General features: G+C 41.8%; 2 protein-coding genes across 4 annotated transcripts in view; one reads left to right on the top strand and one right to left on the bottom strand.

The window, feature by feature from the left end:
• The window catches only part of mia2 (MIA SH3 domain ER export factor 2), a 145,699-nt gene extending 129,853 nt beyond the window's left edge, over positions 1-15,846 (top strand). For 2 of the 3 annotated variants that reach the window (XM_072489035.1, XM_072489045.1), the window contains 7 exons: positions 874-941; positions 3,152-3,264; positions 5,038-5,169; positions 5,418-5,570; positions 8,149-8,219; positions 8,448-8,676; positions 15,195-15,846. In XM_072489035.1, the coding sequence (XP_072345136.1) occupies positions 874-941; positions 3,152-3,264; positions 5,038-5,169; positions 5,418-5,570; positions 8,149-8,219; positions 8,448-8,676; positions 15,195-15,364 (936 nt within the window). In that variant the 3' untranslated portion in view covers positions 15,365-15,846. Of the gene's footprint in view, positions 1-873; positions 942-3,151; positions 3,265-5,037; positions 5,170-5,417; positions 5,571-8,148; positions 8,220-8,447; positions 8,677-13,288; positions 13,791-15,194 lie in introns of those variants that run through there. The other variant, XM_072489039.1, reaches the window with a different exon arrangement.
• Positions 15,783-26,656, bottom strand: fbxo33 (F-box protein 33). Its single transcript, XM_072489054.1, has 3 exons — positions 26,029-26,656; positions 19,839-20,533; positions 15,783-19,141 (listed from the first exon to the last, which is right to left on the bottom strand). The coding sequence occupies exons 1-3, from the start codon at positions 26,493-26,495 to the stop codon at positions 18,873-18,875; spliced, it is 1,431 nt and encodes a 476-aa protein (XP_072345155.1). The 5' UTR covers positions 26,496-26,656; the 3' UTR covers positions 15,783-18,872.
• Between the last annotated feature and the right edge of the window lie 56 nt (positions 26,657-26,712).

Here is a 26,712-nt window from a genome sequence, read left to right as displayed (position 1 = left end):
GGTCTGCGCAGGGGTTCTACAGGCAGTGGCAACCGTTCCTAGACTATCTCGCGGAGCGTTAGATGAAGGTCGGTCAACAGCAGCAGCAACCCGGGGAGGGGAGATGTCTTGTGAAGGGGTGGGGGGAGGGTGGGAGGGGGAAGAGGGGTCTGCCTGGGGGGTATTTGAGCAAGAGAATACATGAAAGATCTGGAAAACTGGCATGTACGGGAGGAATCCAATGTACAAAGTCCTGTAACATATCGTTTTACCATGGTTTATATCTTGCTGTGTGCGTTTTCTTTCTATTTTGTTATGAGGGGGGGGGGGGTTTCTTTGTAAGGGTGAAAAATTGTGTTAAAAAACTTTAATAAATATATTTTTAAAAAAGAGAGAGAATTCAGAATGTCCGGAAAACCGGAGCACTGGGAGGAAACCCACGCAGACACTGGGAGAACGTGCAGACTACGCACAGACCGTGACCCAAATATTCAATTGCCTGTAGGTGCACAGTACTCAGTCTTGCAATCACTGGATAATGTTCACATAACTGTCCAACAATAATTTCACATGAAAAATATTATAAAGCAGAATCGGGCAAAAGGAAAAATCGGTGGCAATGTAAATTGATTCCTAAAATATGCCATGAATTAATTTTTTTGATGCCGATTTACTGCAGCAATTCTCAAAGATTAATTTTTACAGAATCCATAACTACAACTTCTCAAACTATGTAAAACCAAATTACTGCGGATGCTGGAATCTGAAACCAAAAGCGAAAATGCTGGAAAATCTCAGCAGGTCTGGCAGCATCTGTAGGGAGAGAAAAGAGCTAACGTTTCAAGTCCAGGTGACCCTTTGTCAAAGCTTCTCAAACTATGTTTCTATTTGTAGCTGTCAGCTCGTGAAGCTGATCGCGAGCTTGGCAATATTAAAAGAGAGAACATTCACCTTCGGCAAAAGTAAGTTTCTATTTGTTCCCAAATATTTAATTTCCGTATTCTCTTCATACATAATAACAATGTTTGTCTAACGTTTTTGGAGATTGAAATATCATAAGGAGCTCTAAATGTTTAGGTATTCCGAGTTGCATTAGGAGTAAGTTTTTAAGCTGTAAAATATGATTTATTTCAACATGTAAATGGTAATAAGTTACAATTTATAATCTATTTTGTGATCCATATGGATGCAAATAAGTATATTCATTGAAAGGGTCCCATTTTGGGATTGCATGATGATGGGAAGCGTTTGAAATACTTGAGCATTATTGGGTTCAAGATCGAGTGCTGGAATTACCTTCAATATTTGCATTTTTCCTCCAACTTCCTGGTAGAAGAGGACATGAAAACTGGTTTCTTCAATTGAAGCATTGAACTTTACAAAAAAACTTTTAGATCTGCAAAAGAATCTTTCTTTTCTAAATTTGTTGTACTTAATTCAGTCAGAAAATTAAATGGACACCAGCAGGATTTTCTGTGCAGGTTTCTGACTCCTGCTGTCAGCTGAAATTTGGTCAGAAACCCATACTAAGTGGGAAACAGTCACTGAGTACAGTTTTCCCCAGGGTGACCTATTAATGGTCAGAGACAGGGCTCACTGACCAATTAAGGAGGGATGGATGGGTTCTTGAAACTGGGGGCCAATCAAGGAGCAGCAGGCTAAAATGGCAGGTACATAAGGGAGAGGGTACTTCAAAATGGAGGTGCTATCTCTCTAACCTTTCACATGTAAATCAAAAATGGCTTTTGCAACAAAGCCCCCACTATGAGAGGGGCTGGGGTAGACACTCTTCAGGGCAGTGTATCTACTGCAGCACTCAATTAGAAATGGAGGCGCTCTGGACCTGCCTGAGTCATTGTCGCCCCAACCTGCATATGGGTGACTTCCTCCAAGCTGTTAAACAGGCCCTCGCAAACTGCAGCACCATGGAGGGTGGCTTCAGAAAAATGGGTATAATCATTGTACTTGTTTGCAGGATGTATTTTGCCGGTTATTTTTCAGGAGAAAATGTAGATGTTGCCATTTCCTCACAATCCTAAATATTGAAAAGATCTGTTCAATTAGCCATCCTTTTTTACAGTTTTGTTGTAGAACTGCTAACTTGATGCACTTGATGTTTTTCATGGTTTAGTTCACATTTCCGCTGGTTATATTGTACTTATTATTGCGAACCATACACTTGAGAAAATTCTTAAATAAGATGTTGCTGTAAAAATCTGTTCTGCACAAAATGTTTGCTCCGATGTTGCCACAACAAAGACACTGAGAAACAGACATTGGTTGCAATACTACCAGATACTTAACATGACGTTCTGCTCAAGTAATCAATAAGGTAAAAAATCCCTATGGTAGTACTCTGAGATATTTGTATGGCACAGGAACAGGCCATTCGACCCAGCTATGCAAGAGCTTATGGTCCAAACGAACCTCCTCCTACCTTGTTTCTTCGAACCCATCAGCATATCTAACATTTTGACTCCTTTTCCCTCTGATGCATTTATCTCGCCTCCCTTTTAAATACATTTATGATATATAGCTCAACTACTTATAAATGACAGCAAGTTCCACATTATACCCATTCTCTGCATAAAGAAGTTTATTAGTAACTATCTTCAGTTTATGACTCCTAATTTTGGAGTCCTTCACAGGTGAAAACATCATCCCTACCTCTGCCATGTCAAATTCTGTGATGATTTTAAAGACCTCAATTGGTTACCACTCAGCTTTCTCTGTGCAAGAGAAAAGGGCCTCAGCCTGGTCGGTCTTTCCTGATCAGTATAAACTCCCAGTTCTGGTATCATCTTTGTAATTACTTTTGTACCTTCTTCCAGACAAAAGTTCTGTAGACAGCATGTATTTACAGATTGCAACTATCCAACGATTCTAAAATATAAAACCTGGTTATCCAAACGTGTCTAGTAAATGTATCGATTTAGGATGATTTGACAGTCGAGTAGTAAACATTTCCCTATAACTACTGCACAATCTAAAACCTTTCACTGTGCTTGTTTACTTTTCATTGGGGTCTGCATTCATACCCACTATCCTCTTGATGCTGTTACAGTAAAACTCTGATAACTGAGTGTAAATAGAGATGGCCAACTTTCTAGTAGGATAGAAAGCTATCCCTATGCTAGCTTTAGGTGTAAAAATAATTTTGTTGATTTTACAGGATAACTGAAACGGAATTCAAAATTGATATAGCGTTGAAGGATCCACTGTTAAATGATGTATCTGGAAGGCCAACATTATTAACTTTTTCAACATTTGTTCCACCGTACAGAGGTACTGCAATCTTTTTTAATGTTATCAGCAGGTCATCTTGGGCTGGATTCTCCGCTACGCGACGAAAGAAGCAAGAATCGCGAGGCAGCACGGTGGCACAGTAGTTAGCACTGCTGCCTCACGGCGCCGAGGTCCCAGGTTCACTCCCAGCTCTGGGTCACTGTCCATGTGGAGTTTGCACATTCTCCCCATGTTTGCGTGGGTCTCGTCCCCACAACCCAAAGATGTGCAGGCTAGGTGGCTTGGCCATGCTAGAATAGTGTTCGGGCAGACAATCGCGCAAAATGGAAAAAATCAGTTTCTATGTCTGGCTCCCATTCAGACGCCATCCTCTGATCCCACGCTGGCATCGATATCGAAGTTTGCACCCCACACTGGCAGATCCATGTAAAACCGTCATTTGCATGGATTTTAATATCATTAATGGCTTTACATGTCATGTTCCACCCCTCTTTGATGCTCTGCCCCTCTTAAGCGGAGGTCTCGTGAGTGCGAATTAGTGCAAGCGGGTCCTGGGCACCATGGGTGCGGAGGGGGAGCGAGAGGCTAAAGAAACTCTGAAAAGCTCTCAAAAACTTTCTGGGGGGTGGCTGCCAGGACTGGGGCAGTAGCAGGGAATGACTTGATGCCAAGTCCGTGGACTCAGTGTGACCCCCTCGGGATCATGGTGGCCTGCTTAAACCGCAATTGCTGCAGTATTTGTTTTAAACGCACCCTTCTGGTGCTACTTACAGGCTCCTGGCTGCTCACACTGCTGAGTGTTCCCTGTGTCCTTTGATTGTTCAGAGTGCCTCTGGTCATCTGAGAGCCCAGTCAGGTCGCTCCTCTGTCACCCTTGTACCCCAGCTGTTTCATCAAGGTGATGGCGTGGTCAAGCTCAATCAGATGTTGACACCCCCAGAAGCCCTGCCCCACTACAGTGGATGCAAGGGATCAGCAGAGCTCACCCGGACCAACGGAAACCTGGACCATGGCCTTTGGAACCCTCCCTTTATTCTCTGCCCCTCTCAGGGCAAAGGCCTCACCAGTGTCCCCCACCCCTCCAAAGCGCCAGCTGTTTCCTCTTGGTGAGGCTGGCAGCGCTGACTGCCTCTGTCACCATTTCCCAGGCACTGTTCAGGAGGGCAGGTTTGAGTCTGCGGCGCACCCTAGGGAAGAGGGTGTCCCTCCCTTTTTCACTGACATGAAGCTTTGTGTCCACCTTGGACCCCCAAACTTGGGGGGGGACAGGTCTTCTCTGTGCCATCTTCGTGGCTGCAGTGAGTGTGTGGTAAGTGGAGTGCTTAAAAACAGCTCCAGCTGTCGGGCTCTTTGGCAGAGTGCTGGCCCATTTGCACGTCCTGACTCGCTTACCGAATAGAGCACCCAACGGAAGTGTGAATTGAACACTGGTGTGGCACGCCGTCGGGATTCTCCATTTCACCGGATGGTCAATGGAGTTTCCCATTGTGGGGCAGCCCCACGCTGTCGGGAAACCCCCGGACTGCCGGCAAAACGGAAAATCCCGATGGCGGAGAATTCAGCCCTTCGTCTCCCAAACAGAATTCCGGGCCTTGTATCACACTAACATTCATATGCACTAATCACATAGTTTACGGTTAACATTTTGAGGGACACATTTTATATATACATTTTCTTTAGTTGTATATTTCTGAGTCTTTAGTTCTGTTATAATGCGCTTATTTACACTACTTATATAGGCTTTATTTTTTTAAACTTTGCTTTCATGAAAGGAAATTACAGATGCTTTGTGCTTTGTGTACTGCATTGCAGGAAGAAGTTCTCCATATGGTCCTTCTCCCGTGGGTCGACTTGGTTCTGAATCTGTGGGTTTTCTGTCACCCCCATTAGGAGATGGACCCTTAAGGTTTTCACCTTTGTTTCCTGGAGGACCAGATTTCAAAAGTAATGTTATCTCTTGTAACAGTTTAATTTAAACACTATGCAATCAGCTTGTGATCTTTTTTGTTAACTTTCTGAATAGTAATGTCTCGTGAACAAACTGTATAGAGGAATTGAATTGCATTGGGTTGTGAACTGTTCTGCAAAATGTAATTCTGTGGTATATACAGTGTTTGTCATTTATTAAGAATTATTGGCCACACTATCTGAAATGTATTGTAATTCAGTTTGGTGTATAATTTTGTCTATAGCACAAAGTGCATCAGGCCATCCAGACCACACTTCTAACGAAAATGCAGAGTCAGTCTCTGACCGAATGTCTGACCATCATGGTCCACAGTCTGATAGCGGTTCGATCTCCCCAGTGTGGGAAAGAGAACAGAAGCTGTCGGAGGCATCATCAGGTATATGCAAATCTCTACAAAGGACTTCGCTAGACAATAGATATAGTGTTCGGGAGCACTGACTGGGTTTACTTGATGATATAGCTTAATAAATTTTATTCTTAAAATAGTTTTCAAGAATTAAGGTTTTAGAGGAAATCTTTGATTATGGGCTTTGTACATGTGCATGCAATTTCACAACACTTGCCGTGTTCTAAATATACAGTAGGACACCCTATTATTGCTTATCATCAGGCATCAAACAGAGGTTACCATATATCTTCAGGAAGATTTTCTGGACCAGCAGAACTACACACTTGCGTTATAACTAGAACAGGTACAGTGTAGCACTGAAGTCATCATTTTAACATAACAAAAAGTGCAGTGCTTGAGAAATTTGTGGATTGACTTGTGGATTCTGATGACCGTTTTAGATTTTGACTAATCTCAATCAATACAATCCACGAAAGCAATTTTAAAATTCTAATTGAGAACTATTACTTTACCAAAAATGTGATTGGTGATGGTTCATAGTGGGCAAAAAAAACACAATTTACTGGAGCATTTTAATTTGAAAACCTCTTGGGTTAACTATGGCTCAATTGATATTACTTTTGCCTCTGAGTAAAAAGGTTGTGGGCCCAAGTCCCACTCCCAAGTCAGCACAAAATTCGAGGCTGGTCCATTTATTACTCCAATCCAGCACTGTCGGAGGTGCACTCTTCCAGATGAAACATTAAGTTGAAACCTTGTCTGCTGTAAAACATCCCAGGTCACTATTTTGAAGAAGAGCACGGATGTTAACTCTAGTGTCCTGACCAATATTTATCCTTTAACAACATTACAAAAACATATTATCTTTGCATTATAACATCGCTGCTGTGAGACCTTGCCAACAGCCACATTTCCTACATTACAACAATATCTACACTTGAAAAGTACTTTATTGGCTGTAAAGCACTTTTGGATGTCCTGAGGTTACAAATGGCGCTGTATAAATGTATGTCTTTTTTTTCCCTCCCATGAAAACCAACGGTACTGGAACAAATGGGCTGAAACATCCAAATTTACAAAGTCTAAATCTCAGTGATTGCACTTTTTAAAACTTAGCAGTTACATTTTTAACAAGTAAAATACTTATGTCTATTTTGCTATTAGTTCACGTATTTCATTTCCAATTTTTCAATAATTGTGAGAAGAAAATAAACAGTTATAGGCTGCTCTTTATATTGTTTTCAAAAATTTATTTTTGCAAAGTTAGTTGGTTCACTTCTTAATAGCTTCTGTCAGTTTCTTAAAGTTAAATGAAACGTTAATTTCCTTCAATCAATCCCATACTGTGACTTGGCCTCATTCCCCACTATGCCCCCACTAGGAAACATGGCCTCAAAATAAGGGGAAGTAGATTTAGGACTGAGCTTAGGAGAAACTTCTTCACCCAAAGGGTTGTGAATCTAATGGAATTCCTGCCCAGTGAAGCAGTTGAGGCTCCTTCATTAAATGTTTTCAAGATAAAGATAGATAGTTTTTGAAGAATAACCGAATAAAGGGTTGTGGTGTTCGGGCAGGAAAGTGGAGCTGAGTCCACAAAAGATCAGCCATGATCTCATTGAATGGCGGAGCAGGCTCAAGGGGCCAGATGGCCTACTCCTGCTTCTAGTTCTTATGTTCTTAAAGTTACTGTTTGTTTATCAGTTGGATAACCGGAGTATTCTAGAGCAGTGTTTTTCAAACTTTTTTTTCCCGGGACTCACTTTTACCAACCGGACGACTTTCGCAACCCACACTAGCTTACCTTCGCAACACGCCATTTTCACTTTCTTTAATGCGACAGGTAAGCTTGCTTGGTCCTCACATACTTTGTAATTCAGTGTTAATTCCTGCTAAGGACCTCAGCTGATGATTTAAGTCCTCACTGTATCCTTTGAAAACAATTATGAGATTTGTCCTCGAACACGCCTTGTTCAAAATGCCTTTGAAGTTTTGAGGGTTTTAAACTTTAAGTTTCCAGTACTTCCCTGTATATAACACACATGGACTTTGCATCCTGATTTGCATTGGCTTCATTAACAAACCCATACATCAAGAAACCATCTTTACACTGCTTTGTCCCCGATTGTTCCTTGCTTGCTTGCTCGCAGCTAGAATATGAAGGAATCGCTCCTCCCTGATTTCGCGCCAAAAGCACGGACGTACAGGACGTGTGACATCAGTGTATATTCCGGGCGCATGACCTGCTCTTTGCCACCACATCTGGCTGGAAGATTGCATTGTTTGCATTTAAAAGCCAGTCATGGCCGTTGGGCACTTCTCCCTCGATCGGGAACAGTGTGATCCGCCCACAACCCACCCACAGGTCCCGACCCGCGGTTTGAAAAGCCCTGTTCTAGAGTACTAAATGTACTTTCTACCTCTTCATACATGTGTATTATTAGCCATTATGTTCTCCTTACAATTCCATATATTGCTAAAGAGAAATATAAAACAATAACAAGGAAGAGTAGAAAATCAGTGCGGGTATCATTGCTTTGTAATTATCTTTGACAAATGATAAAATAGTATTTGATAAATAACTTCATTATAACTTTGATTTGTTCAGGCGAATGCCCAACACTGGAAAATAGCTTGCAAGTTTCAAATTTCGCTCAAGAGGGTCAGACCCAAGACCGTGTAAGTCCACTTCCTCTGTCATTGGGAACATGAATGTCGTTGTCTACACTGTTCTCTCTTCATTGCTTCTTACCTTTCAAAACAACGCTACAGTTCGAGCCATTTATTCAACTTACAAAACCACTAGTTCCAACAAGCTTTGTGTTTTTATTTGATTGCACTGCTCAGTTAATTTTCTTGTGAGATTTATTATTGGAGGTTAAACAAAATGGATGATCTTTCCTACAGGATACATTAAATATATATTTAAACCAATCCCTTACTCCTGAAGCTGGCTTTGGAATTAGACCTGGTTTTGCACCAGCCCCTTCTAAGCAAATCCCCTTCATACCTGTTGATCCAAGAGGCCACTTTCTGAACAGGGGATTTCCACTTCGTCCTCGTGTTGGAACCTATGGTCTCCCAGAACGTTTCCCTCTAAGAGCTTTTGGCTTACCACCTCATCTTCCCATGCGGAGTAAGTATATCTGTTTGGTGATAGTATACAGTGAATTTTTCTATATGCGTTGGATTCGGGTGATGAAAGATCATGTGGAAAGCAGATGAGATTTATTTTGTCTAAGTGTTAATATATTAATAAATTATTATAATTCTTTAAATGGAAGCATCCATCCTCTCTAGGTGAGATTTGATTGGTGGCACCAACACCATTATATCCAAGAGATATGAGGATAACCTTTCCCCTGCACCTGGCTATGTTCATGTTCCCGGGCCTCAAGAAGAGTGGCAATCACCACCATTGTGGATTTGTTTGTGCTTTCCTGCAAGACGTAATTAGTCTTCTTCTGCAGTATACGCAAACCCAGTGTTCGTAAATTAGAAATGGGTGCATGATCCTGGCATTCCATCTCCACTTCCACTAAATTATTGAGTGGCCCATCATCGAACAGCCTGCCCAAAGCTGACAGTAGAGCCTGTTTGTAAATCGGAGGGTCTGCAAGGAAATCCAGCTGAAGGCAATCCAACAAAAATTCAGAAGCTTGCATTTTCACGAATGGGATGACTTGTTGAAAGTATTCTAATGTCATTTACTCATCTAAAGTCTTGGGACCCTGCTGTTAATTACACGCTGAGATCAGATTAAATTTGCTGCGAAAGGAAAATATCACACTTTATCTATCTTGGCCACAGGTGTCAATTCTGAAACCAGAACCAAACCTGGTTTATCATTATGCAATAAGAGAATTTACCGTTTGTCATTTGGTAGTACAGAACTTGAGTATTGCTGAAGAAAGAGACACTCTGTAACCTTTTCACTTTGCACCAATCATGGCAGATCGAGATTACCAATAGTAAAGGGAACAACCACTAATACTGCTTGAGAAGAGAGTGTTGATTGGTTGGAAAGTAGACTCTGATTAGTAGATGCTTTGCTATGGAGAATGTAGCAGGGAATACTTAAATGCCCAAGCTATTGTTCAAATTCAAACCAGGCAGGCTGACTCTGGTAATCTTGCGATCTGCCCAGTAAAGTGAAAGATGAAAAGCTTAGACAACATGTCCCTTTTCTTCAGCAATGCTCAATTTATCATTACTTGTTGATAATCACAACTACTGTAATGTTCAACCTTAGGCATGTCACTACAGCCAACTTTGGCCTAAAATTACACTCATTTGAGGCTTTTGATGCTGAAATTGAATGCTCAAAAATTCTAGTTGAATGCATCTTTTGTGTTCTAATGTGTTTGATTCTTCTGATGGCCCGTGTGATTTTGGGGGGAAAATTGATATTCTTTGTTGACGTGGTGATCCCTTTAGGAGCTAGGATTCTCTGAAAGAATTGTTGTAAAAAGCAGCCTGATACCGATAAATTATCATGTGACCAAGCTGCCTGGGAGACAATCGGGGGAAAGGTCAAGCAGAAGTTTATTTATAGGGATGAGTAGATTACCAGTGTGGTTGTTTCAGCAGGACTTTTTGAGTTTAGAACAATCTGGCTGCAGGAATTAAGGGGTATTTCTGAGGTGATGCCACTAAGCTGCAGTAAAATCATGCTGGAGCTAGGGTGTCTAGTTATGAGATGCTAACGAGCGCTGGAGGTTCATCTGGCTGGAGGCTAATGGAAGCTCTGCATGAAAGCTCATTGGCAGGATTCTTCTTCCCCATAGCCAGCCAGTGAGGTTTCCCATTGTGGTCACCCCATGCCGTTGTGAAACCTGCGGGCGTAGGTGCGCTGTCAGCGGACCAGAGGATCCCGCCAATGGAGAATTCCACTGAATATCCGGGTGGGATAGCAGGAACACTGAACAATTCCTGAGAACTGTGACCCTTTGGTTTATTCAAAGAAATGAAGGAATCCTCAAGAGCTTGATAAGCAACCAAAGACTTTCTGGGAAAATCATAAAGAAAAAGGGGAGGCGCAGTTGAGAATTAAAGCAGGGTTTCCCAAACTTTTCGAGCTGCGAAACTCCTAGTGACCTCCCAAGACAATTGGGGAACCCCAATTGTTCTCATAATTCCCCCCTTTTGCCGGAAATAGGTGCAAACACAGAAATCATATGTAAACTATGCTCTGGTTTCCTCCCACAGTCCAAAGATATGCCGGTTAGGTGGATTGGCCATGCTAAATTTCCCTTAGTGTCCAAAAAGGTTGGGTGGGATTACTGGGTTGCGGGGATGGCGTGGAGGTGTGGTCTTAAGTAGGGTGCTCTTTCCAAGAGCTGGTGCATACTCGATAGGCCAAATGGCCTCCTTCTGCACTGTAAATTCTATGAAACTAGTCTTTTCTAGCTGTATCTATGCTTATATTAGGAAGAGACACACAGTCACAAACACTTTTTCCAGTGACTTGGTCCCCTCACATAAACACCTGGCTAAGCCACCCTCCCACGGTCCCTTAACATTAACCCCTAGCAGGGCAGCACAGCGGCACTCTGCTGCCTCACGGTGCCAAAGACCCGGGTTCATTTACGGCCTCGGGTGACTGTTCATGTGGAGTTTACACATTCTCCCCTTGTCTGCGTGGGTCTCACCCCCACACCCAAAGCTGTGCGGGATAGGTGGTTTGACCATGCTAAATTGCCCCTTAATTGGAATTTTTAAAAAAATAACCCCTGGAAGTAGTACCCACTTTAATAGTGGGTAATCTGGTAATTTTAAAATTCTCTTCTTAAAAAATACAAATATTACTTTTTGTTATATTTAATGGAATGATGTTGAAAAGCTGATTCTCATATTGGACACGCTCATCTCTCTCTCTCACACACACACGCACTTAAGTCTCTCTCCTTCACACATGCATTCACCTCTCCCTCATGCACTCACCTCTCCCTCACGCACTCACCTCTCCCTCACGCACTCACTCCTCTCCCTCATGCACTCACTTCTCCCTCACCTCTCCCTCACGCACTCACTCGCCTCTCCCTCACGCACTCTCCTCTCCCTCACGCACTCTCGCCTCTCCCTCACGCACTCACTCACCTTTCCCTCACTCACTCACCTTTCCCTCATGCACTCACTCACCTCTCCCTCACGCATGCATTCACCTTTCCCTCACGTACACTCACCTCTCTCCCTCTCACACACACATCTCACATTCAGACAAACACATCTCACTCGCCCTTTCTTTGACACACACACGCCCATTTCTCCAACATACTCGCTCCCTTCTCAAACACATTCGCCCCCTTCCCCCAAACACATTCGCCCCTCTCAAACACATTCGCTTCCTTCTTCTCAAACACATTCACCCCCTTCGGTCGCACACTATCGCCCCCTTGCTCTCGTCCCTCTCGCTCACGCGCTCTCTGCTCACGCACTCTCGCCCACACGCTCTCGCCACTCTGGTGCGCACTCACCTCTTCCTTTTTTTTTTTTTGCCCTATCTACCTGACCTATACATCCCCAGACCATGGGAAGTAACCGGAGCACCCGGATGAAACCCATACCGACATGGGGAGAACGTGCAAACTCCAGTCATCCAAGGCCAGAATCAAAACCAGGCCCCTCGCATTCAGAGGCAGCAGTGCGAACCACTGCCAGCCAATGCCCCCCCCCCCCCCCATACACATAAGCACGTTTACCTCTATCCAAGACCTGAATCCCCCCTCCCCGCCACGCTCCTTTCACGATACCCCACTGTCACCTGTAGGCCACGCAGATCCTTTCCATACCACCGCCACCTGATTTTGCTGCTGGCTTCCGCCTCAGGATTAATCCTTGCTGTTGGCCACTGGCCTTTCTGCCCAGCAACAGCGAGATGAAATGGGCCACATCTAAAAGCCTCTTGGATTATCTCAGCATCCAGTGCTCTAAGAGACCTTGCTCTTATTGGCCTGAAATTGGTTGGTTGCTCCTTTGGAACCAGCATTGTGCAGACCCGTTTGGGAACGCCTGGGCTAAAGTAAACTTTTCAATGTAAAGTACAAGTATTCTGTTTGTTTAGTATTTTGCTTTGCTTATTTCTTGCATAGTAAAATTCATTATAAACTGTGGAATCTTGGGGTTTCATTCTTATAATAAATACCTTAGTTTTGGAATTTCCTAACAAAATGTTACTGGTCTCTATTGTGATCATAACACTCAACTATTTTGTCTTGAACTGGTGGTTTAATATCTTCTGAAAGTCCAAGCAATACTTGAACTAGTAATTTTGGTTTGTCTTGATTAATAAGAACGATAACCATCCTGTACTGAAAACATTTATTAATGTTTAACTTCATTTTTAATGCCTTTTCATGCTCATTTTTTCCAGAACATATGGAACCCAGTGAGCAGGTGTATTTCATTCATGGATTTAGTGTAGGAATGTGAGCATTGTATGGAAGTTAGGGGGAGTGTTTTGCTTTGGGAAAGGGGAAACCTCAAGTTAATCACTCGGTCTGATTCAACATACATCAAAGCTGGGGGGCGAAAGACTTTCCATTCTGGGTACAAACTGTCTATGTCAAGCACTTGGATTACACTGTTTGGATAAGCTGCTGTTTCTCTCCCACAATAATGTTTTGACTGTATCTTAATTTCCTACATTCCTGTGACTTGTCGAAGTGAGATTCTCACATTTGGGGCAGTTTTATCGAGACCATTCCCACCAACAATTGCACTGAATCTGTCAAATTAATTTCATGCAGGACTTGTACAACCACCAGCAGAGAACGTCATTCTATTAGTGTGACTGGAAGGAAAGCCAAATACGGCCAGTATCCAAATCTCTTGAGTTAGTTCATCACTCCCACGCTAACTCCTACAGCATATCGAAATCCAAGTGCATATTCCCATAGAACTTCTAAAATACACAAATCAGATGAATGTTTGAAGGAGAAGCTACTGAGGACTCTGAAGCTAGCAACAACAAAAATAAGTTAGACTTTTGAAGAAGCACCTTTTTATTTAGCACAAGAAGTGGGGTTTGTGCCAAAATATTTCCATTTGTGACTTGCTGATCAAAGGACTCCAGAAAATGCAAATTAAAGATTACGTGGGGCTTACATTATTTGCACATTAGTGGGATTGTGTCTACACTGTAACTGAATTGCTGAGTGTGAATTTCATAATCTATTGCAATGGCGTAACATATTACGAGAGACTGTTGTCAACTGGAAAGTTGAATAAAACTCAGAAGCAACTTTTAAAGATCTGTATGGATATGAGACTTGTATCTTATTGAAGAGATCAACGCGCTAAATTGTTTTAAAATGTGGGTTTGGAGGAAATGAGTTTGGAGAATTAAAAGGATATGGTAACAAATTATTAAGCACAGTCGAGAGTAAAAGGGCAAAGTAACTTGAATATCTTATGAGGAAATTGACTTGTACGAAGGAAACATTAAGTAAAAAGAAAGAAAATATTAACACTGGATGGCTTGAAAATTTAAAGCAAATTATTGGCAAATTAAGAGATTGGTGCAGGAAAGAAAGACATGAAGGACTACTTTGAGCCAAGAATCTGCCTTCACGCAGAGCACCCATGATGATAACAGCAAGTTATTTATTCATGAGATTGTAGACCAGAATGGACAGTTCTGGACACCCCCTGGAAAGAGGAAAATTGGCTGGAAACAGGCCAGCAGTGAGAATATTTGGATTTCAGGAAACGTGCAGAAGTTGGGACTTCTTTCATCCATCAAGTCCCAGTTCATCATCACACCAGTGTTTGTTGGCCTTCATTAACTCTCAATCCATATATTCAAATCCCTTCATGGGCATTGTAACTTTGCGTTTCTCCAGCTCAGCATTTGTGGTTCTACATTAAATTAAGAGGTTTCAAGTTTTGAGTAAACAGTAAATACCTATATTAAAAGTTTGGTGAATGGTAATCGGGTGAAGCATTGATCTTTCCCATGTAAGTGTATAAAGATTGAGAGCTGCAAGTCTGTTTCAATGAAAGATTACTGGGACCTGGAAAACATCAGATCAGAAACACCTAGTTTTAGAGTTTTAAATTAATTCTTTATCAAAAACAAAGTACGATGTTACTGATATTCAAATGTATACCACTTTCAGATTATAAATAGGGGACTTCAAATGGAATTGGTAGATATGTGAAGATCATGGAAAGAAAATTGGGGGAATCTACTTTCGGTATTGCTTGTAGATGTCAATTTTCTTGTACATTAGATGTGAGCACTGACTGGATATAAAAGTAATAATAAAACAATAAATAAATTTAGAGTACCCAATTATTTATTTTTCAATTAAGGGGCAAGTTGGCATGGCCAATCCACCTAACCTGCACATCTTTGGGTGGTGGTGGTGGTGGTGAAACCCACACAGACACGGGGAGAATGTGCAAACTCTACACGGACAGTGACCCAGGACCAGGATTTGAACCTGGGTCTCAGCGCCGTAGGCAGCAATGCTAACCACTGTGCCATGTGCCACCTCGCCTTTTTTTAAGTAAGGAAATAATGTCCCTGGTAAGAGGAGCATCATAAAATAAATGTGGAAGATCAGAAACAATGTAAAATTTTTAAGAGCGTTTTTAGGGTATGGTTAAAAGTCCCTCAACTCAAGAAAATAAACTTGTGCTTGATTTTAGTGAGAGATCCGGTACAACCAGGAGCATACCCACGTCATCTCCCACCTTCTCGGCCTATATTTCTTCCCCATGGACAACCTTCGGACATTAAAAGTGGCCTTCTCCCATCTCGACTGCCTCTACCCAGGTTTTCCGAAACAGAACATCAACCATCCACACAAGAAAAATGAATGTGGTGGTGGTTAAAGTGAAGTGCAAGTTGAGCATAATTTTTAAATGGTGTTTGCTATAAATAATTAAGTGGTATTTAATATTAACTTTCCAGTTTGGAATAAAGGCACAAGTTCTGATAATGTGCTGTTTGATTACAAATGTCCACCTCAGGAGTCTTAAATGAAATTTACTGTGCAATACTGTGAGGGTTAGCTTGCCATTTTAATTAAGAGCATTGTGTTTATTCAGTGCACTGTATGTAGGGAATTTGTAAATGCCTAATGACAGACTTTTAAAAAAGAAACAGTATTTGAACTACTTGATCTTAGCGAAGAAATACCATTTATGCAGGTCTGAAGTGGTGATGTGCTTGGTTCCACTGATGTAAATGCAGATTTATACACTTTAATATAAAAAAGGAATGTTTGAAGAACATTGAGAATATATAAAAATGTTTATTGTAAAATACTGAAATAAACAGTGTTTGATTTAAACAAAATGGACTTTTAGGTGTAATTTTTTCATACAGATTTCTGTACAGAGGAATGAAGATAATCAGTTATGGAATTTTACAACTTTCACTCAAGACCAGTGTATGAATTCGCTTCTGCTTGAAACTGGTCTTGGCATATTTAATTCTTTGACATATCACAACTATTTCACATTATCGCTAAAGCCAACTCTGGCGCTCCTAGACAAGAGAAATGCTAGAAGATATTACAGCCACAATATCACTTCCTTCATAGCCACTTGATGTATTTTCAATTATTGTGATATGGAAAAATGGAGGTGAAAGTTTTTGTCCATGGAAAAAAAGATGGAGCTGCTTTAATGTTGTAGGAGTAAAGAATTTAGTATATACTTGCCCACACAGGTATGAATAAATAATACTACACTGAGGAACCCCAGGTATGAGTAATACCACACTGAGGAACCCCAACAATTGATGTTTCAGTATACGCTACTTCTATCCAGGTCAATATTCATATGTATCAAAAACAGCACAAAAGGCAGTCAAATAGGTTCAAAGTAGAAAGGCAGCAAGGCAGAATGAGACGAGCGCAAGAATAAAGCGAAAATGCTAGTAATGATTTACATGAAATGTCTATTTTGGACTATTGGTTATTTTGTAGGTAGATAGTGATTTGGGTACTGGCCTAGTTTAAAACAATGGCAATCTGCTTATTACTGGGCGAGCAAAAATGCTGCGAGAACCAAATTTAAAAGAATGGTGGAGAAATGATAAACAATGTGTCAAGGCAAGGCTTCTGCAACCTTAATCCTGATGTGCTGCTCCACTCGGGTCAGGTGGGAATATGAAAGTCCTATACAGGACTCGACACAAGCCCTCTACTGATGAAGAATGCCAGTTGATTAAAGCACCAAGAGAAGCATGGACGCAATAGGTGGATGGACTGGTTTTTCCACAAAAATTAAGCACTAGCAGCCCAGAATTGAATACTTGTGAACCAACAGAATTCACTGCCACATTGAGGCAAAACATACTCCCAGAGGACAGCCTGCTCTCCCCTTGGAGAGCTGAGTGATGATTTAACCAGAGGGTCACCACACCTCAGGCATCACTCCACAAACAAGCCAACTGACCCACCACTACTGATTTCAGTAGAGTGTAAAAATGCTAAATTCCAGCTTGCTAAACATCAAACAAAACAAGATCCGAGCAATTCCATTTCTGACAGACAACATATTTATTTTGCAAATGATGGTGGATAATGAGGATGATCCATAAATGCCCCAATCTTCCAGTTATGGTATAGCCTGTACAACTGCAGAACAAAGACTCATTATTCACAAAAAATTCAAAATTGCTCACTGGATAATCTTATTTGGTTTAAGGTTCTATTGGAGATGCCAATGTGCAATTCAAGCCAAGTTACATAAACCCAATGGATGCATTAGATACAAAGGTGATAAGCCCCAACATTGCAAGTGTGGACTAAGGCAGGGAATCCCAATTTAAATGCACATCAATCATGACAATTTCTACTATTTTTCCCCCCCCACACTATATACTCGATCACCATACAATCATGGCTGCTAATGTAATTTGTTTCTTCTTGCCCCAAACAAAGATCTTCCAATTACATGATCTTGCAAGTTACTTCAACAAAAAAGGTAAATCCTGGAACAGTCTTTGACCAAGCACTAACTGAGGAAGAGAGGTGTATATCAGAATGGAATGTGTTGTAGGATTACATTATGGTGGATCATGTGTTGTAGGATTACATTATGGTGGATCATTGTAATATTTGAAATGTAAGCAGTTCAGGAAGCATATTACAGATTTCCAGCATCAAAACACCATGGTATAAGGAACAGCTATCAAATGTTATATAGTTTGTAACCACACTTACTGGAAATACTAATACAGTACTCAAGTGTATGTAAAAGACTAAACTTTAGACCAATTATGTATTTTCCTGTCAGTACATGCATTTTTTTTGCAAGTGTACATGATATAGCTTAACTTCATTGTAAATTCTCAACTTTAGCACTAAACATTATGCAAATAAGACATTTGAATGCTTTATTGATAGATCAGAAGTCAACACAAACTTAAACATTAATTTAACATTCAACTGCTTTCCTCACATTTTCTGTCAGTATTTCTTATGATCTCATTCAATGATAAAATCTCACCACATCTGGCATTTTCACACATTGCACCAGTGGATCCACTCTACAGATGTACATATAAAATCCGCATGGCAAGTGCATTAATCACTGGAGACATGCAACAATGCACACCTGTCAAATGCATCATTGACACAAGATGGTAAAACCATTTGAAACAATCACCACTCATACTTTCTTCATAAATAGAATCTTGACATATGTTGCATACAGTAAATTTGTTTTACAAGCTTATACAAAGCAGCCAGGTCACAGCACTGCTGGGCAGCATGATGGCCACACTGAGTAATACTGGCTGTCCTTTACATTAAATGCACAACATTCGTACCACTTAAACTGGGGTCAGGTGCTAGTCTCACAGAGACCACGACTGTACCCGCGGTTGCCCTGAACATTGCGGCTTTTAAAGCCTCTTGCTTTAACAAGATTTTAAAAGTTATCCTAGTGGAATGTTCTCAAAATCATAGCAGCAGCTCATTGCTTTGTTAGAACTGATTTTTGTGTGTTCACTTTTGACAGTGAAGCAGGTGCACGTTCGTTTAAGAGCTGTATCGTTGTTGACTGAGCCACAGCACAGCTGTGTACCGCAGGTCGAAAATTCGACCTTTTAAACGCGTAGGTTCTGGCAGACCAGCCATTGGCCCGCCCCTGCCAGCATGTGGGCACTTCATTCTGTTTTCTTTGGCAGTTGACACAGGCGCTGAGAAAATCCAGTGACTCTTGCCACATCTACTTCTAAACCAATACCAACTACATTTACAGATTAAGCAGGATACACACATGTATATATCACTAATACTAATTAACAGCACATGTAAATGTTAAATTATTGAAAAAATGCAGGGCCCTCTAATACACAAGTTTGAAATGCTAAATGCCTTCACTGAAGCGCTGCATCTCCTTGTAAAAATAACAAGTGGCCTCACTGCAAACATAAAGAATTTCATTTTTCATTACTGGATGCCACCGTTTTCTTAAACCGAAGGATACTTCTTCAATGAGACGTACAGGATCCCCAGCCACGTCAACCATCACATATTCATCATAATTAATGCTCTCCTCAGTCACTTCCAGGACTTGCAGCTCTGGTCCACGAAGCCGTGCAATGGCAATGAGATTATGGGCCCAAACAACATATCCTAAATTGCAAATTGAAAACAGGTATGGAGTTCAAGAACAGAAATGTTATACAAAATCTCACATATTACTGATTTCTGATGAAAAACTCAACCATGCTTAAAAAAAAATGACATGCATTAGTCTCCAGTCATGAAAAGTATCAATATTCTTGAAACCAAATTTACTTCATACAAATTTGTTACACACACAGACTAAAAAACAAATAAAAACCAAGGTTTGGTTCGTGTTAATCCAGTCACTATGGCCATATAATTACACAAAACTATCCATAATCACAATAAAAGTGCTGTGTAAAATGTTCACATTAATTTTAGACTGCACCAAAGAATAGTGTAAGCATAACCCAATTGCCAAATACATAATACTTAACATATCTGGTAGTGTGCAAGATAAATGGTCAAAAAAGTGTACTGGTATCCTAGAAAATGCATTACCTCACCTGGATGAGCAGTCACATGGCCAATACTGCAGCAGTGACACAAACCCAACTTTGCACTGAACTTCAACCCCACTCCTTAACCCATTCATGACACTGCTTATTGCTTTCATTTAAGTTGTTTTGCATTCTATCATCTAAACCTCAACAGCATTTGCAAAATACAAGTTCATAGTCAACAATCATCAACGTGTGCATATCTAGGTCAAAAGCAATTGTACTCATTTACAATATCAAGCCCAAATAAATGCATTGCTTACCATGGATTGAGAGATGAGAAAGCTTTTTACACCTCCATGCCAACATCACCAAGGGATCTTCATTTTCATTGGGCTCGAGATCTGGAAAACCATTGATGCCTTGCTCTACATCCTCCTTTATTAGGAGGAAGTGGGTAAGGGATTTGTCATACTGCATGGATATGAGATCTATCACGGCACCTGAAACACCATTAGTTGAGCTGTCAAAGTGAATTCTCTCTAAAGGTATGCTTGGCTTCAGAATTCTTAGCAAAATGTCATTCCTGACACTAAAAGCCATGATGTAAACATGAAGATTTGCACAGTGCCTGGTAAGCACCTTCCAATCTGCATCTTGTGGCATGTTATCTAACATATGTATGTTGGACATCGAGAGGTGATGTATTACGAGAGACAACCTATGCAAAGGCACATGGTTGCTGTTGGCAAGTACTCGTGTTACTTCAGCAGTGAAATAGCAGAAATCCAATGCAAGTGATCGCAGGTTTAGAAAGCGCTCCAACTCAACTGCCTCAATAATTGGGGCAGTATCAATGAAATGGGTATCCAGGAGACTCAGATGTTCAATGCAGTTGGCACTGGACTGAGGCAAGGCTGCTAATGTTGTGGGAGTTACTACTTCCAGGAAAAACCCAAGGGAGAGCCATTTCAGATGTTTGGAATTTCCCAATACCTCTTCAATCAATTGTTGGATTCTGTAATAAACAAAAAGCATTACATTTGCTATATTTCCAAGTATAGAAACAATTAGATTTGCAAGTCCAAAGGCCCCAAAATTCTTGAAGCAGCTGCTTGGGACAGTATGCACATAGAACTAAGAAAAAGCCATTCGGTCCATTGAGCACACCAAATTAATGCTGTAGCTTAATTGACATCTAGACTTTACCACCTCAAATTACAGCCAAATCAATTTTACTTTAGGAGAGATCATATCCAATTTGATATATTAAAATTAGGTTGGCCAACAACTACAATGGTTACATTACATTATTTCTTTGTTCATTTAGTCATTAATTTCCAGTTTGAACTCATGTCACACAAGGCAATGTAGTTTAAATTAATGGCTTCCATTTTATCTGCATGCAATTATACATTCCTAAACCATGCTCTTATTGCTTCCCCAAAGAATGTAACATGTTGTTTCACTAATTTACTGCTACAAAATCATTTCAAATCCAAGTTTGCTGTTCCCAATGTTTCCTGTGATGGGCCTGAATTTCCATCATAACTAAAGTCAGCCATTTGGGAAATTTCAGTTAGTAAAAAGGAATGCCACCAATCATAAAGCAGAATCATACAAGACAGTGCAAGGTCGAGAACAGCTCCACATCAGCCATAAAAAATATCAGCAAAGCGAAATGAAAATAGCTTGTCACAAGTAGGCTTCAAATGAAGTTACTGTGAAAAGCCCCTAGTCGCCACATTCCAGCACCTGTTCAGAGGCTGGTACAGGAAGAGAAGGTGGGTCAAGAAATCAAAAATAAATTCAGTGCCGCACAAAATATATTCAAGATAACATGTTTACCATGTACTCATGAATTAGATGGTAACATGGCACTGAGGGTTTTTTTTAAATTTAAAATTTCACCAAGACACTTTTTAAAAAATTAATTCATCCAATGTTTTTCCAATTAAGGGAGAATTTAGCGTGGCCAATCCACTTACCCAGCCCATCTTTTGGGCTGTAGGGCAAGACCCCTACAGACACAGAGAATGTAGAGTTTGTAAAGTGATTCAGGGCCAGGATAGAGCCTGGGACCTTGGCACTGAGACAATAGTGCGAACCACTGCACCAGTGACACCTGCCAAGCTACTGTTAACTGGAATTCAACATTTCTATTTCAATATCTCAAAATAATCGATTCTGTTTAACTTCTGTACTTACCAGCCATGGTGCACCATACATACACACAGCTACCAGACAGCTGTATTCAAGCTGCTAATTTACCAACCTCCTGGAGAAATGCCTGGGGGGGGGGGGGGGGGTTTTGTTCAGAACCACCCCACTAGCCCAAGCATAATTAGGATCATAAAATAACTGACCGTGTAAATTTCTACTTCTTAAGTGAACAGATTGCAATTAGAAAACCTCTTTTAGTAGTTTGCCAATGTTAAATGTAAATTCCCCAAGGAATCTTAAATCACCACAATGTGTTAACTGCTTTGTGGACTGTGGAGTTACCATTCATACTGCCCCCAGCATGACCACCTCACTGTAAAACTGCAACATGTGAATGAACAATGTAGTCCATGCCCCACACAAACTAACCATAGAAACAGACAATTGTTTGGGCACAAAGGGATCTACTGTTCAGCCTGCAACCGAATCATTGTTATAAATTTAGAGTACCCGATTATTTTTTTCCCTAAGTAAGGGGCAATTTAGCACAGCAATCCATCAACCCTGCACTTCTTTGGGTTGTGGGGTGGTGGGGGTGGGTGGGTACGAGACCCACACAGACACGAGGAGAATATGCAAACTCCACACAGACAGTGACCTGGGGCCAGGATTGAACCTAGGTCCTCGGCGCCGTTGAGACAGCAATGCTGATCACTGCACCAATACATTGGGTTTATCAGAGTCGGAAGTCTCTCATAACTTCACTCTTAGTGATAATGAAGCATCAACAAGCAAGGCCAGAGTTCTGCAAAAACAATTTTATTGCTAACTCTTCCCCAATTATTTTGGTATATTTTCACACTTGGTATTTAGTTCTTTTACAAAAGGGAGTTTTGTTTTTTGACAGCCACTTCAACAGAGGTCTGAAAACCAATTGTCAAAATCCACTTGCTTTCATGTAGTAGGTGATCAATTTTCTAATTATACAAGTAATACAATTGGTTTCAACCCTATAACAGATGCTTAAAGGGACAAAAGTTCCACTGGCATGATACCTACACTTTTTAAAATATAAACTGGACCAGCAGAAAATAGTCCTTAGAACCAATGGATGAAGACTGGGGTGGAATATAATCTGCTGGGATTTTTTAAAGGATTAAGAAAAAATAGAAAGAAAAACGGAGAGAAAATAATATTGATAAAATCGCAATGAGGAAAATGCAATAGTTATCCAAGGAAGCAAAATGTTGACCATTTAAAATCTAAATTTTAATCCAGTAATTTTCTATATTAACAAAATAACTCGATATTTTAGATTACAAAATCAAGTATCCAGTGTCCCAAATATAAATCTTGCTGATTTCTGTTAACAGGATTTAATAAAAAGTTTGGCAAGAGATAGTGGGGGCTTGATTCTACCAAGTCCTCAGAATGTGAGGTAATAACTGGGTTACAATTTATTGCTTTTTCAATTTTAAATTCAATAAATCCTCAAATTTTTTTTTATTTTTATAAATGTACCCAATTAAGGGGCAATTTAGCATGGCCAATCCACCTATCCTGTACACAACAAAGAACAAAACAGCACAGGAACAGGCCCTTCGGCCCTCCAAGCCTGCACAGATCACATGTCCCATCTAGACCAACCGCCTGTATCCTATACCCAGTCTGTTCATGTGCCTATCCAGATAGGTCTCAAGGTCACGAACGCATCGGTCTGAACCACCTCACTTGACAGTGCATTCCAGGCCACCCTGTAATAGTCATTTCCACCCTGGAAAAAAAGCCTTCAACAATAGATTTATACACTTCTGATCCAGTTTATTCAATCTCTCCACATGGCATACCATACCCTCCATAACAGGCAACATCCTGGTAAACCTTTCCTGTACTCTGTCCAAAGCCTCCACATCCTTCTGGTAGTGCGATGACCAGAATTGGGCACAGTATTTCAAATGTGGCCTAACCAACATCCTATATAATTGTAACATAATTTTGAGATTTTATACTCTATACCTCACCCCATGAAGGCAAGCATGCCAGATGCTTTCTTGACCACCATTTCCACCTGTACTGCCACTTTTAAGGATGTGTGGACCTGCACACCCAGATCTGTCTCTATGCTCCTGCCATTTATTTTATAGCTCCCACCTGAATTAGATCCACCAAAATGCATCACCTCGTATTTGTCCAGGTTAAACTCCATCTGCCATTTCTCAGCCCAATTTTGCAGCCTATATCTGGTTATATTCTCTGACAATCTTCTCACTATCTGCAACTCCTGCAAATTTAGTATCATCCGCAAACCTGCCAACTAAATTCATCTTTGGGTTGTGGGGATGAAATTCATGCTGACACGGAGAATGCACAAACTCTACGCAGTTAGCAACCCAGGGCTGGTATCAAACCAGGGTCCTCAGCAGCATAGGCAGCAGGGCTAACCACTGCACGGCCCGATTTTGGACAGATGCATATCACAATCAATGCTACTCTTCTCCCTCTATGCTACTGCAAAGTGCCACCAATAGCACTCAAGTAATGAATAGAAGTTATATAAAGCACCTTCCCTGTGGAAAATTGGGATGATTGACAAGCAACATTTCACCTCAATGGCCCACTGTTTTGAATACTTAATTTTCAAAAATTGTAGCCAGTTGTTCCTGAATTGAATTAGACAGCACAATGAATAAAGTTCCAGGGCTATCTGCTGCATCACAGCTTACATAAGTGGACAGACTTAATGCATTTTGAACGTTGGTCAACCCAGCAGGTAGAAAAGAACTGACAATTTAAATCCTAGGTTCAACCAAGTCATGCTGAAGCAATCCCATCTCATTGTCATAATCCAACAAAAATAAACAAATATTAATGCTCTTTCTGCACTGTCCAAAAAAAAAATGTAACCCACATTATTTAAAAGAAGTTAAATTTCATCCAGTGGTCCGGATCTTCTGTTACTCACTATATTGGTTGAGTCGGATCCCAGGTCGAACAGTCACCCACAAGTCTAGGTTGTGTGGAAACCATAGGAAAGGTCACATTGATAACATGCCTCTCTTCAGCAGTCCTGTACATACATGGAAGGATCTAAAGAATCAACTAGTACACTGGAGGCCTTCTCTAATCTAATCAATGGGTGCTGCAAGGTACTAACTGCATCAGAGTGATTGTGGTTCGTTTGGTTTTTTGAGAGTCTTCCAGTTTAAAGTACAATCTGCAAGAATGTTTTATTAGAATATTCTGAGGAAAGGTCACAGGGCCTGAAATGTTACCGTTTCTCTCCACAAATCTAGAATTTACAGTGCAGGAGGCAATTCAGCCCATCAAGCCTGCACCTCCACCCTATCCCCATAACCCCACCCAATACCACGGGCAATTTTGGACACGAAGGGCAATTTTAGCATGGTCAATCCACCCAACCTGCACATCTTTGGACTGTGGGAGGAAACCAGAGCACCCAGAGGAAACCCAAGCATATACAGGGAGAATGTGGCATCTGCACAGTGACCCAAGACAGGAATCAAACCTGGGACCCTGGAGCTGTGAAGCAAGTGTGTTAACCACTATGCTACCATATCTGCACAGTATTTTTCATTATTGCATTCAGTTGCCAGTACACTTAGTGTTGCCCTTGTTTTAATGGTTTGTTTGTGATGCCCAACCAAGGGTTTGTACCATTGTACTCAGGCAACACTGGTTTTGTAGCCAAATTTTGAAAAATAAATGTGCAGTGCAGAAAGAGCAGGCTTAAAAAAAGAAAACGCATTAAAAATCTGAGTTTGACAGTCTTGGAAGGATGGAAGAAGTGGTACAAGTGGCAGAATTGACCAGTTAAAGAGCTTTAAAAAAAAAACACTAAATAGATTCAACTAATCAATTATGCAGAAACAGTAAATGCAAGACTTTTCGCCAGATTTGGAAGACACTTTTGGGTCACTATTTTCTTGGACATTCGGGAGACACAGATGCACTGGCAAAAAAAGTGGGTGGACAGAACATTCATATCTTCATCCTGCCTGATCTCTTCTGCAAAACATTGCATGTAAATTATCAGGGAACCACTATGGCAACGGGGCAGGATCCCGCAACATTCACTTTGCAGCACGTCCCCATCGCAGAAATCATGCAACTGAAAAGGCCACAGTGGGACAACAGGGGACCCATAATCGTACTGCGTATGTTAGAAAATGGCATCGGCTGAGAATAACATCCCCAAACTCTTGCCTTCCAGCCCCCGCCCGCCGACTTTTCCCAATCCTTGCCGGCTCACAGGGGAAGGAAGGACTCTGGCTGTGAGCGGCCCAGCCTTGCACCCCCGCCCCTCCCTCGGCACGTTGCCCGGACACCTACTCGCGTGACTGTTTCTCCTCCAGTTCCAGCGGGTGGCTGTCCCCGAACACGCTCAGCTTCTGCAGGTTGCGGTTGCTCCTGACGCTCCTCAACACGCACAGCACCTCCTCCATGTAGGCCTTGAGGGTCTCCAGTCCCCCGCCGCCCAACCCCGGCACGGCCGCAGCGCTCTCGGAGCCCAGGCCGCCGTCGCCGAGGACGCCCTCAAAGTCCACCCGCAGCTCCCGCACGAAGGAGCCGCATTTCTTCATGAGGAAGTCGAGGCGACAGCGCTCGGCGGCCGAGCCGCGCAGGCGGAGCCACAGCTCCGGCCACAGGCACGGGTAGAAGAGGCACTCGCGCCACCTGGAGCAGACGGACGAGGCCCGGAGCCGGTCCCAGGGGGACAGGAAGGAGAAGATGTGAACGATGACTTCGCACGGCAGAGTCGCCGCCACGGCCGCCTCCGCCGCTCCGTATAGAGCCATCGCCCGGCAGCCGTTCCGCCGCCAATCTCCAGCCTACCCCCCTCGCGCTCTCTCCCCCGCTGGGGTTTAAATGCCGCTTTAATTTTGCTGCCAGCTGTATGTTTCCCTCCAAAGAGGCAGCAGCCACAGCTGCTCTGCTCCGCCTCTCACGGTCTCAGCTGTGGCGCTGCTTTATCCCCGCTCGCGCGACTCAGGGCCTTCCACCGGAAACCGCTCG

Source organism: Scyliorhinus torazame, chromosome 2 (assembly GCF_047496885.1).
Source record: "Scyliorhinus torazame isolate Kashiwa2021f chromosome 2, sScyTor2.1, whole genome shotgun sequence".
NCBI lineage: Eukaryota > Metazoa > Chordata > Chondrichthyes > Carcharhiniformes > Scyliorhinidae > Scyliorhinus > Scyliorhinus torazame.
This window is presented reverse-complemented; position numbering and strand designations above follow the sequence as displayed.

Excerpts from the sequence above, each read along its gene's own strand:
- fbxo33 (XM_072489054.1), bottom strand. The coding sequence starts at position 26,495 with ATGGCTCTATACGGAGCGGCGGAGGCGGCCGTGGCGGCGACTCTGCCG. Across the intron at positions 20,534-26,028 it reads GAGGAGAAACAGTCACGCGA|AATCCAACAATTGATTGAAG; the intron begins GTAGGTGTCCGG and ends TGTTTATTACAG. Across the intron at positions 19,142-19,838 it reads TTCTCATCTCTCAATCCATG|GATATGTTGTTTGGGCCCAT; the intron begins GTAAGCAATGCA and ends TTTGCAATTTAG.